General features: G+C 42.4%; 1 protein-coding gene across 3 annotated transcripts in view; it reads right to left on the bottom strand.

Moving 5' to 3' along the window:
* Positions 1 to 12,815, bottom strand: part of ELMO1 (engulfment and cell motility 1) — a 401,514-nt gene that overhangs the window by 244,053 nt on the left and 144,646 nt on the right. For all 3 annotated transcript variants that reach the window (XM_070424794.1, XM_070424795.1, XM_070424793.1), the window contains exon 7: positions 7,710 to 7,745. In XM_070424794.1, the coding sequence (XP_070280895.1) occupies positions 7,710 to 7,745 (36 nt within the window). The remainder of the gene's footprint in view (positions 1 to 7,709; positions 7,746 to 12,815) is intronic.

Genomic DNA, 12,815 nt, shown 5'->3' on the forward strand with positions numbered 1-12,815 from the left:
GTGGTGAGAGTGGGCATCCCTGTCTTGTTCCTGTTCTTAGGGGAAATGGTGTTAGTTTTTGTCCATTGAGTATGATGTTGGCTGTGGGCCTGTCATATATGGCTTTTATTATGTTGAGGTATGATCCTTCTATTCCCACCTTTCTGAGAGTTTTTATCAAAAATGGGTGTTGGATTTTGTCGAATGCTTTTTCTGCATCAATTGATATGACCATGTGGTTTTTTTCTTTCAATTTGTTTATGTGATGTATCACATTTATTGATTTACGGATGTTGTACCATCCTTGCATCTCTGGGATGAATCCTACTTGGTCATGGTGTATGATCCTTCTGATGTACTGCTGGATCCGATTTGCTAAGATTTTGTTGAGGATTTTGGCATCTATGTTCATGAGGGATATTGGCCTGTAATTCTCTTTCATTGTGATGTCTTTACCTGGTTTTGGTATTAGGGTGATGCTGGCTTCATAGAATGAGCTTGGAAGCGTTCCTTCCTCTTGAATTTTTTGTAGTAGTCTGAGGAGGGTAGGTTTTAGTTCTTCCTTGAATGTTTGGTAGAACTCCCCTGTGAAGCCGTCTGGCCCTGGGCTTTTGTTTGCTGGAAGCTTTCTGATGACTGCTTCAATTTCTTCCATAGTTATTGGCCTATTGAGGTTTTTAGATTCTTCCTGATTGAGTTTTGGAATGTTGTATTTTTCTAGGAATTTGTCCATTTCCTCCAGGTTGTCTAGTTTGTTGGAGTAGAGTTGCCCGTAGTATTGTTTAACAATCATTTGTATTTCTGTGGGGTCTGTTGTTATTTCGCCTCTATCATTTCTGATTTGGTTTATTTGGGACCTCTCTCTTTGCTTCTTGGTGAGCCTGGCTAGGGGTTTGTCAATCTTGTTTATCCTTTCAAAGAACCAGCTCTTGGTTTCATTGATTTTCTGTATTGTTTTTTTGGTCTCTATTTCATTGATTTCTGCTCTAATCTTTATTATCTCCTTCCTTCTGCTCACTCTGGGGTTTTCTTGTTGCTCTCTTTCTAATTCTTTGAGTTGTAGAGTTAGATGATTGACTACCATTTTTTCTTGTTTTTTGAGATAGGCTTGTAGAGCTATAAACTTACCTCTCAGGACTGCTTTCATTGTGTCCCAGAGGTTTTGGATTGTTGTGTTTTCATTGTCATTAGTGTCCAGGATGTTTTTAATTTCTTCTTTGATGTCATCGGTAACCCAATCAATATTTAATAACATGCTATTCAGCTTCCAAGTGTTTGAGTATTTTGGGTTGTTTTTATTGTAGTTTATTTCTAACATTATGCCATCGTGGTCTGCGAAGAAGCTTTTTATGATTTCAATCTTCTTGAATTTGTGGAGACTTTGCTTGTGACCCAATATGTGGTCTATTTTTGAATATGTCCCATGAGCACCTGAGAGGAATGTATATTCCGCAGCTGTGGGGTGAAGTGTTCTGAAGATGTCAATTAAGTCCATCTGATCTAGTGAGTCATTTAGGATTGCTGTTTCTTTGCTGAGTTTTTGTCTAGCGGATTTATCCAGTGATGTCAGTGGTGTATTAAAGTCCCCTACTATGATTGTATTGTTGTCGATCTCTCCCCTGATATCTTCCAGAAGTTTTCTTATGTATGTGGGTGCTCCTGCATTGGGTGCATATATGTTTACCAGGGTTATATCTTCTTGTTGTATTGATCCCTTTAGTATTATGAAGTGGCCTTCCTTATCTCTGGTTATGGCCTTCACTTTGAGATGTATTTTGTCAGATATAAGTATTGCTACCCCAGCTTTCTTTTCCTTTCCATTTGCGTGAAAGATATTTTTCCATCCCTTCACTTTCAGTCTGTGTGAGTCCCTTCTAATGAGGTGGGTCTCTTGTAGACAGCAGATGTAAGGGTCATGTTTTTTTATCCATTCAGCCACTCGATGTCTTTTGGTTGGAGCATTTAGTCCATTTACATTTAAAGTTATTATTGAAAGGTACTTGTTTGTAGCCATTTCTTTTTTTGTGTGTGTGTGTGTGTGGCTGTTTTCTTTCTGAGCTTGATATTTCTTCTTTTTACACCAGTCCCTTTAGCATTTCTTGCATGGCTGGCTTGGTGGTGATAAACTCCCTTAGCCCTTTTTTGTCTGTGAAGCTTCTTATTTCCCCTTCAATTTTGAATGATAGCCTTGCTGGATAGAGTATTCTTGGATTCAGTCCTTTGCTTTGCATCACTTTGTAGATTTCCGTCCATTCTTTTCTGGCCTGATGTGTTTCTGTTGAGAAATCATTTGATAATCTAATGGGAGATCCCTTGTATGTTACTTTCCGTCTCTCTCTTGCAGCCTGTAAGATTCTCTCTTTATCCTGAACATTTGCCATGGTAATTATGATGTGTCTTGGTGTGGGTCTTTTCGGGTTCACCTTGTTTGGGACTCTCTGGGCTTGTGTGACTTTTTTCTTCCCCACCTCAGGGAAGTTTTCTGATATTATTTCTTCGAATAGGTTTTCTAATCCATGTTCATCTTTCTGTTGTTCTGGCACCCCTATTATTCGTATGTTGTTTCGTTTCATGTTGTCCCAAAGCTCCCTTAGGCTCTCCTCCTGTCTTTTAATTTTTTTCTCCATTTGCCGTACAGTTTGAGTATGTTTTGCTTCCTTGTCTTCTAATTCACTAAGTCGGTCCTCCGCTTCTCCCAGTCTACTGTTGATACTTTCAATGGAGTTTTTTATTGAAGCTATGTCGCTCTTCATTTCTTCTTGGGACTTACTTAAGTTGTTGATTTTTTCATCTGTTTCTTCTAGCTTCTTGCATAAGTAGTTGAGTTTTTCATCTGTTTCTTCTTGCTTCTTGAACATCTGGTGCATGTACTCTAGGAACCTTATTCTGAATTCTTTTTCCGTCATGTTGCATATCTCTGTCTCACTTAGCTTCTTTTCTGGCGAGTCCTCCTTTTCTTTCCTTTGGGGGTTTCTTTGCCTACCCATGTTTGATCTCGCTGACATATGTAGATGTTGAGATGTTCAGTGGCTGCTCCCTGGGTGGCAGGGGCTCCTTGGGTTGTGGTTGCTGCTCAGACGGTTGCGGTAGCAGCTGCTTTCCAGTTGGCAGCAGCTCCTCTGGTGGGTGTTGTTCACAGCTGTGTTGGCTCTTCTGGCTGGTGGGGGGAGGCTTCACGTACAGCTGCTGTTCCACAGACAGAGGGTGTGGTGATCAGGAGGCTGTGGTGATCAGGAGGCTGCGGTGATCAGGGGGCTGCTGTTGCTTGGATCTGCTGCGTTGATTTAAAGGCACAAAATACAACAGAGCAAGGCACAATGTACCAGGCACTGAACACAAGTATATTCACAATATTAATAACCCCAAATAAAGGTGACCACCCGAATTAAGAGAATTAGGGGATAAGGGAGAAAGAAGAGAAGAAGATAAAAGAGAGAACAGAAAAGAAAAATAAGAAAAAAACAAACAAAAAAGGAGTGCAAAAATAGAATTGGGAAAAAAGAGGGGGGAAAAAAAGAGAGCGAAAAAAGAGAATGAAGTAGAAGCGGGGAAGAGACTATTGGTATGAGGAGCAAACTCCAATAGAACTGCCACTAATCTCAACAAATTCCAGCAACAGATCCCTGGAGATGAATGCAAACTACAAACCACCAATAATATCCAGAGGGGTAAGGGAAAACAGAAGCACAAAAATAACCGGGGTGGGGTGGGGGAGGGAAGGGAAAAACCAGCAGAAAAAAAAAAAAAAAGAAAAAGAAAAAGAAAAACAACCTCACAACCAGTCCTAAAAAAGAAGAAAAAACACAAAACAAAACAAACAAACAAATAAAAAAAAAAAAAAAAAAAAAGCCCAATATATTCAACAATCAAGAAAACAATAGAAAGATAAGAGAGAAAACAATTTGGAAAGTGAAGAAGGATAAAGAATAGGTGTATAAGGATTTAAAGCAGTAGATTAGAAATAGGATATATAAGTAGGGTGGAATTAGACAGGGGGTAAAAAGAGGGAATTGGGAAAGTCTGGAGCAGGAATAGGGTAAGAGAAACAGGACACCAAAAGGGGAAAAGTAAGGAAGAGGGTTTTAGCAAAGAGGTGAAATTGAGATAGGGAAAATTAATGCTAAAGGAACGATGAAAATAGAATGGAGAACACTAATCCCAAAAGAAAATAAAGAGAAAATAAAATGGCACTTTAAAAAATGGTAAAATGGTAGCAGTAATAATACTGGTTAAAAATAAAAATGTGGTAATTGAAAGGGTAAAATCAGGTGATGGAAAAAGAAGAAAAAGAGAAAAAAAAAATTGGTTTCTTAGTAAAAAGGTGAAAAAATTAAAAAGAAAAAGAAAAAGAAAAAATTTGCAGTAGTGATGGTCTTTCGGTTCTTCTACTCTTCAGCCTGGTTCGCCTTAGTCCTGCCAGGTATTTAGGAGAGTGTTGAATTTGCCTGCATTACACTGTTCCTCCGTGTTGTAAATCACAGTCCTGATTTTAAAGCAGGCCGTATTTGTGATCCAGTCTGCCTTAATTTGTATTCCCCTAAGAGTCAGTTTGTGGCTCAGCCTCTGGGTGGCAGTGTTTTTGGGTTGGCCTCTGAGGCTATACAGCTTCTCTATCCTTTTTTAATCCTTACCCTGCTCTGTGTTGTTGGTGGGACTGAAAATCCCTCTATAGGCCAGACCCTGGTAACTCCCAGGGACTAATCAGCTTGTTTTAATCCTTTATCTCATACAGGGTGGAATCTGGGTGTGGCTGTGCTCCTTGCCTGGGGGGCTGGGGGGAGGAATTCCACCCTCTGGAGGAATGGCTGCCCCAGTCCTGGGCCCAGGGGGGTCTCAGCACTCAATTCGCTGCCACCTCCTCCGGCTCCCCCTCTTTCCTCAGCCTCTCCCCAGATTCCCCTCGTCTGCACCTTCACCCTCTCTTCAGCACAGGTGAGTGTCTGTATCCGAACTGTCCTATGAGCAGGGTTCAGTGAAAACAAAGAAACAGACAAACGCCAGCCGGCCGCGGAAACGCTCCTCTCTTACCAGCACTGCATGGTCTGGGAAACGCTCCTCTCTTATGGGCACTGCATGGTCTGATCAGTTCCTCAGGATGCCCCCTTTAGTCTCAGTTCTCCGCAATCACAAAATCCAAATCTCAAATCTCCTGGCGCCAGCAAACCCGCGGGACTCCTTACCCTGGTCAGGGTCTGTGTCTGTCCCAAGAGACGCGGCTGTCTGCCATGCGGTCTCCCTCCGACCCTCTGGGCTCAGGTCTGGCAAACTTTCCTGCCCAGATCCCTGGTTTTTAACCTTTCCAGGGGAGGTCTGCCCTTCCCGGCTGCAAACCGTCTCACCAGCTGAGTAAATTTGCCAATTCGGGGTGGGTGTTATTAGTTTCAGCTGCTTACTCCGTTTGCTCCGGGACAAGACCTGGGACGCGTCTGCCTATATCGCCGCCATCTTGCTTTTCCCCTAAAGTAGTAAGTCTTAAAATCAGTTGAAATTCATCAACTTTGTTGGTCTTCGTTGTTGTTTTTCAAGACTGTTTAGGCTATTCTAGGGTCTATGCACTTCTTTTAAGTTTTAAGATTGATTTATAATTTTTTTTTAAAAAATTGTACTGAATTGAACTTACAGATTAATTTAGGAAGAATTGCTCTCTTCAAAATGCTGTGTATTTTAAACCACGAAATGGTACATTCTCCACTTACTTAGGTCTTCTTTAATTCCTTTCGGTAATATATTTTTCAGTGAACAGACAGTGCATGTCTCTTGCTAAATTTATTCCAAAAAATTTTATGATTTTTGATACTTTGTAAAGAAAGTTTTAAAATTTCATTTTCTAGTTGTTTGCTGTTAATGTATAAAAATACCTCACTTGTATATACTGATGTTGTATCCAAAAATCTTGCTAAATTCAATTATGAGATCTAGCAATGTCTTTATAGATTTCTTTGGAATTTTTACATAAACATATCTTCTATAAATAGAGTTGTTTTACTTCTTCCTTTCTGACCATTATGTCTTTTATTTCTTTTCTTGACTTATTGCTATGGCTAAACACTCCAATACAATGTTGAACAGAAGTACAAAACACATTTGCCTGATTTCCCATCTTTAGGAGGAGGAAATTCAGTTTCCTCACATGAAGAATAATGCATTTTTTCCACTGCCTTTATCAGGTTGAGGAAATTATCTCCATTTCTAGATTGCTGAGAATTTTTATGAATGAATGTTGGATTAATAAAACTTTTTCTGTGCCTATCATCTATTTTCTGTATCTATTAAGATTATTTTATTCTCCTTTATTTTACTAAATACTGATTCACACCCAGGGACTGACTTTCAAACTTTAACCTTTTCCCGGGATAAAACCTTATTCGCTGCAAAGTATTATCCTTCCTATATACTGCTTGACTGTCATTGTTAATGGGTTGCACCTGGTTCATTTGATGATCTACCACTTTTGTTTCCTGTATTGTCTTGTCCAGTTTTGGCATCAGGGTGAGAACAGCCTCATGACTTCATCTGATTACTCTGCCATCTCAGGAACCAGGGCCCTGAGCACCAATTTTGTCTAGGACTGCTCAGCAGAAGTCATAGTTCACACATAGTCCCCCTTCCAGTCTCCACACCCACAGAACAAAACCCTGGCAGATAAATTTCAAGACATCATTTTGACTTCAGAGTCCCACAATCCTCTCCATTACCAAGTTGCATGAAGTTATTAGAGAAAAACTCAGTTCAAATCTCGGTCCTACCACCGGGTTGTAGTTTTGCACTAAGGAAATGGTGCTAAATTTTGCTAATCGTGTGTGGTGGGTGTGGTGTGAATTAGAGCAACGAGTGTGAGCAGGTGACGGAGCCTGGGACGGAGTGAGCTCTCATAAAAGATGGCTCCTACTGTCGTCACCATGAAGTGCTCCTCCTATATTAAGAACATATATCGAAGTAAGACTTAAGGAGCTTTCTCCTAGAAACTCAAGGTGGCTTTCTATACTTCACTGCAATGTAATACCTGACAAGTTCCTGCCCCCAACCCTTCTCTGTGTGGGAGCGCGGGGAGGATAGAGGATTCAAGAGCACTACCTACCGTGGAGATACCGGGCTTTTTCCTCAGGGCTTTAAAAAATCAGTCTTCCTTCTCAAACTGAAATTATCTGCTTAACAACTCGGCAGAATGGACATGTGTCCAGCCCACCACGGAGAGGTTCTAGGCCCTGTCTGGACTCCTCTTGTTTAGTGGGTGAGAAAGGCACCGAGGAGGAAAGACTCTAAGACAGGGGCTCTGTGGGTCTGGACACATCATCACGCAGTGCACACACAGGCAGGTGACCCAGCCCTTTCTCAGGCTCAAAGTCAACAACTTTCACTCCATACTTCAATCCTGAGTGGGGTGTTTGTTCTTACTGAGCCACTGAAGAGAATGGCTTTGAACATCACATAGGCCACAAAAAAGAAAGCTTTTGTTTAATGCAATACATAAAATTATGCCCAGCCTTGCCCCAGGAGAAGGGTAGCAATCCTGATGTACTCATTCTGTGGCTACAGACATAAAGTTCCCTTTGTGCCACAAAACAGAAAGAAAGAGGAAATAAATTTTTAAGGAACCTGTTTATAAGAACATCAAACAGCAAAATAAAATCACTCAAAACATCTACATGCACAGCTATCTGAGGACAGAGACTAATGATCCAGGAAGGAGTGTGTTATATAAGCTGAATCAAGCAATCATAAATTCTTACCATGGCTTCATGATCTTCTGCAACTTCTGGTATCGTCTGCAAAATTTAAGAACAATCATGTGAGGAGCATGTTTGAAAGCAATCATTTTTTACACAAATTACATATCTTGAGGAAAGCTCAAGATTAGATATAAAAAGACTTAGCCGCCATGAGGTAATATATTATTCAAAGTAATATAGTGATTGGTATTCTCTAATGATAAGAAACAATCATAAGGGTTAAACTACTGTAACCAACCTATTACATTTACTTATGAGTAAGGGCAACAAGACCACTCCATTTGACTCAGAACCAATATGTGTTCAAGGGGAGGGGGGAGAAATTCCTAGAGATAATAAGAATAAGGTACATTTTCAGTGAAAAGGGTGACACCTAAAAGTACGAGAGTTGTTCTTAAGCGTATCCTCAATAATAAAAACGGAGTTGATTATCTTTCTTGGGTAAAATGCTCACTGATTTTACTTTCTCTTTTCTTGAGAGAAATAAAATTCTGAAGGATGGCATCCTGAGATATGGCAATAGTCTTGGACAATAGATGGAACTCTGGGATGGTAGCCTGCAAGAAAAGTGTGCAATGGACACATCTTGTCTGCAAGGAAGGACGATTATACTTCTTAAAACACTGGGGTCAAGAAGATAAGGAACCAACTGATTCTAACCTTGTCAAACCACTTGCATTCCCCGAGTCTGCCAAGTCTCTCTGACATTATGTTCTTTCCTCTGTATTCAATACCCACCCCTCCTTGTCCAACTAGCTAAATCCTACCCTAACCTGTCCTGATTCTAAGGCCCCAGGGAAGCCTCCCTGAGCGCTGACTTCCCTGCCTGGCAGACTGAGCCCACCCACGTCTGCATGTGCTGAGGACACGTCAGCTGCATGAGCTAGGACATCTGTCTTTCCTGGAGCCCCTTGAGGGCAGGGCTCTGTCTGCACTGTGACTCACCACTATAACGTCAGGCACATGCAGAGCTGGCTTTCAATAAACGGTTGATGAATAATTTGGCTCTTTAGAAGTTAAATTTCCCATTTGCAACCACATAAAATGTAACCACTTCAGAAACCTAACTGACCATGAGAAGATCAGATCTAGTCTTTGGTAAAACGGGGGTTTAAAAAACATATGAAGAGATCTTCCTCTTCCTCCTCTTCTTCTTTACCTGCCCTTCATAAAAAAACAACATCAACAACACAAACAAAACAGTGTATTGGCTTCCTTCCTTCTTCCTTGAAAAAGCTGGGTAAAAGGAGTAGGTGACCACAGGGGGACAGGCTGGGGCACAGGTGGGCCCTCTTGGAAGGGCTGAACAGTACCTCCCACTGAAAGGAACTGGCCTCCTTGGAGCAATGGCTCCTGCCAGGGCTGGGACAAGGAAAGATTTAGCTAAGTCTGGAACATCTCATTGAGCCAGAAAGTAAAGAAATGCTCACAGAATAATGGGAGGCATGTCAGGACACAGAGACAGCTTGAAGAAGGTTCCACAGTCAGATCTGGGACACATTGAGCATCAGAATACATAATAAATGATAGAGGATAGCCCACTGAATAAAACAGGAACACGTAAGTCCACATTGTTCTATAGGGCGGTGTGCCAGTACTGTTGAAGAACCAAGTCTCTCAGGGAAAAACATACAAGCCTCATTTTTACCATTCTCCATTTTCCAGGGTGTAAATTACTCCAAAATTATTGCTGACAAAGGGGTGGCGACATTACCGTGCAGACCCCGGAAGGCACTATCTTAAGTAGTCAAAGTAAACACTAGTGACAAGACTGAGAGGCACCCTGTGCCATCAATATGATGCAATTAAAAACAACACACACACATGCATCTGTGATATCCCAGCCACAGGCATACATATGGGTCTAAACTTTGGATAAGACTATAGGAAAAACAATGTGTTTCAATGGAAAATTATGCAGTGTTTATATAGCATACTCTTCTGGGTTATCAGGTTCCTCCTGCCTTATAGTCTAACTGATGCATATGTATATTTTGTCCTGTCTGTTAGTAATTTAATTGACTTCCTTCCTGCTGGTGAGAAACCAGTTTTATCTCCATTTGCAATTCATTTCAACATTCCTGTGCTGCAAATAAATTTGAGCCCCTTTAACTTTTCCTTTGAAATGGTTAAAACATTTTGCCTGGCTCTCTCATTTCACATGAGTAAAATGAATTCTTTTAACATGCGTTCATTTTTTATATAAAACATGCTTTTATCTTTCCCTGAAAATTAACTTTAATGAATTACCCTTTAACAAACCCAAATTGGAGGATATTCTACAAAATGGCTGATCTATAGTCTTAAAAGTGCCAAAGTCATGAGTGAAAGGAACACTGAGAAACAGCTCCAGACTGAGAGGTTAGGAAAAGGCCGGACAACTGGGTGCGAGGCGCTACCTTGAGTTGGGTCTTTGTATGAAAGGACAACAGGGACAACAGATGGGACCTGACCTTGCAACTTTCCCATTCAGTGTGTGACTGTTAAATTAAGCCAGGAGGCTGGCAGACTGAGGTCGCTCCAGTGCCTTGGAGGCCTATGAAAGCAAACCAAAATCTAAGCCATTAACTGCCTCAAGTTTTCAACCAATCACAGCCAAGTAGGCTTTAACTGTAGCCAATCAAATAATTCCCTTGTTTTGGCCCGCCTCTTCTCTATAATAGCCTTTCCCCCAGGTTCCTATGGGCAGAGAGTTTCTCACCACCTCCAGTTTGGCACTGAGCAATCTGAATTGATTTTTGCTCAAATCAATTCTTAGAATTTTCAATATGCCTCCGTTTATCTTTTAATAGAAACTGTTTCAAAATAAATCATCTGATGTGTGTGTGTGCGTAAGTAATATATACAGTAGGCACAGCGATTTCCCAAAAGAGCCTTCTGGCCTGGGGCCTGGGCACCTGAGGTTTTTACGTGTGTTCCCCATCCTGTGGCCACCCCTGGCCTGGGAGAGTTGCCCTGACCAGCCTGCAGAGATAAACTCAGCCACCAGTCACGGTGTTCCTACTTCTCCACTTCCCCACGATAGCTGCACATTAAGCAAGAGCAGAAGAGGAACTTTTTTGTTGTGATGTCTGTTTTCCTGATGGAGGGCTTCCTCTCTGTGTCTCTCAAAATACCCAGCTTTTAAAGAGACAGGACAAGAAGAACAGAGGAAAAGCTGATATTCTGCAGTGGCCAGCAGCCTCTTATTTCAGCCAAAGGTATGGCATTCCTTTCCCAAGCGGAAGATAATCTCTCTCCCTGGGCGGTGGGACCCCCTCTCATTTCCACCCACAGACACAGACAAAGCCAAGAGGGGTGGGGTGGAGGGCGATCCAGCTTCAGGAATTCCCCGCCCCACAACCCCTGACAAAGCCCTGGGTAGTGGGCCCCTTTGGCATTTGTGATGCAAATGTCTGGGGAGGCCCCAGAGGGCTGCTCCCTTTGGACCTGCCTGAGCTCGGCAGGGTGCATGCCCCAGGCCGGCAGGCAGGGGGCGCGGGAGACCCGCAGCCTTTACAGCTGGTGGGCCCCCCGCAGACCGCACAGAGCAGCTTCCTTGTGGCAGGGCCTGGGAGCACTTTGCTCCTCCAGGTGAAGTGCAGGCCGTGCACCCGGTGACTTGCACGTGGAGGCCCCGCAGCGAGTCTCTGGCCTGGCCGGGCCTTGCAGCGCAGCCCAGGTTTATAAACCACGCCAAGCTCTCCGACACAAGAGCACGAGTTAGAGCTGATAATCCCTGTCCCTGGAGGCGAACAACGTGGCTTCCAAAAAAGACATTCACCTTTTGTGTGAAGACAGCCTTTCAAAGAATGTCACTCAGAGTCTGAAACTCATCTGCCACTTGATACAACCCCCCGCCCCTCGCCCTGCCGTGTGCCTAACCCAGTGTCCGCAATAGGCAGCATCAAATAACATCCACTTGCTAAATGAATAAAACCTACAAACCCATCCCGAGTGTGGTGCTGGGCAACATCAAAGCCAAGGCTTCAGTCAAGCCACGCCCCGATTTCCTCAGGAAAGAAACGCCACAGCTGCGATGCCCACATGGAAAACATGATGCGAAGAATGAACGTTTAATAAGAAACTGTTTGTGTGTGAATGAACATTGTCAATGATTTTTATAAGCACACACACATAGCAAGACATGCACACAGGGTGCTCACTTCTGTGTCATGTGAACGACAGGATGGGGAGGGAGCTGATCGTTTCTATGATTGTTGTATGTTTTGAAGACCATTGCTCAGGGGCTGTGCCTACGTCTAAAATAACTGGGGGACTCTTTCCACTGTTCCTCATGTGGCCAAATTCGGGAGCGATGACTACAAACCAAGCAAATAAAAAGTCCTTGTCAATTCCCCAGATTAGGAAGAACTCCTCCAATACCTTACTGTGATTTCCTTAGAAAAGCTAGAATCCCTCGGGGAACATCCGCCCAGCACTGACTGGACTCATAACTGCATGGTCAAGTACAGATGAGGGCATTTCAGCAGTTGTGGGGATGCTCTTGTTTTAAAACGGCTTGAAAACGGGTACAGTCTCTGAATCGGGAATTTCAGTCCAACATGATAATTTGAATTTTCACAATGATTTTGCTAAATGAAAAGCTGATTGGAAAATTCTCACAATCATGGAAAACAATGTAAATGTTCAACCATAGGGGAACGATTAACCACACTGAGCCTACCCTTCACATTATTATGTTATTCTGTGAATGAACCGAACCCCAGCAAAGCTTTAAAAATGAATTCATACTCAGACAACAAATACGATGAGGGGAATACTATTCAGTCACAAGAAAATACTGTCAGGTATGAAAAGCAAGCTACAAAGAGCATGAAGGTTATAATTCCACTTTTCTAAAGCCTCTGCGTGTATATGTATGTGTGTGTATGTGTGTGCATGTGTGTCTCTGTGTGCATGTGTGTATGTCTGTGTCTGTGTGTCTGTCTCTGTGTGTGTGTATGTGTGTGCATGTGTGTGTCTCTGTGTGTGTCTGTGTGTATCTGTGTGTGTGTGTGTGTGTGTGTGAGAACATACAGAAAGTATACACACCCCAGTGTCAAAAATATGTGTCTTGGGAAAGGTGGATTAGACATGATTCCTATTTTCCTGCTTCTGCTTATT

Source organism: Myotis yumanensis, unplaced genomic scaffold (assembly GCF_028538775.1).
Source record: "Myotis yumanensis isolate MYYU_CA2020_CCGP unplaced genomic scaffold, mMyoYum1.0.hap1 SCAF_9, whole genome shotgun sequence".
NCBI classification, from domain to species: Eukaryota; Metazoa; Chordata; class Mammalia; order Chiroptera; family Vespertilionidae; genus Myotis; species Myotis yumanensis.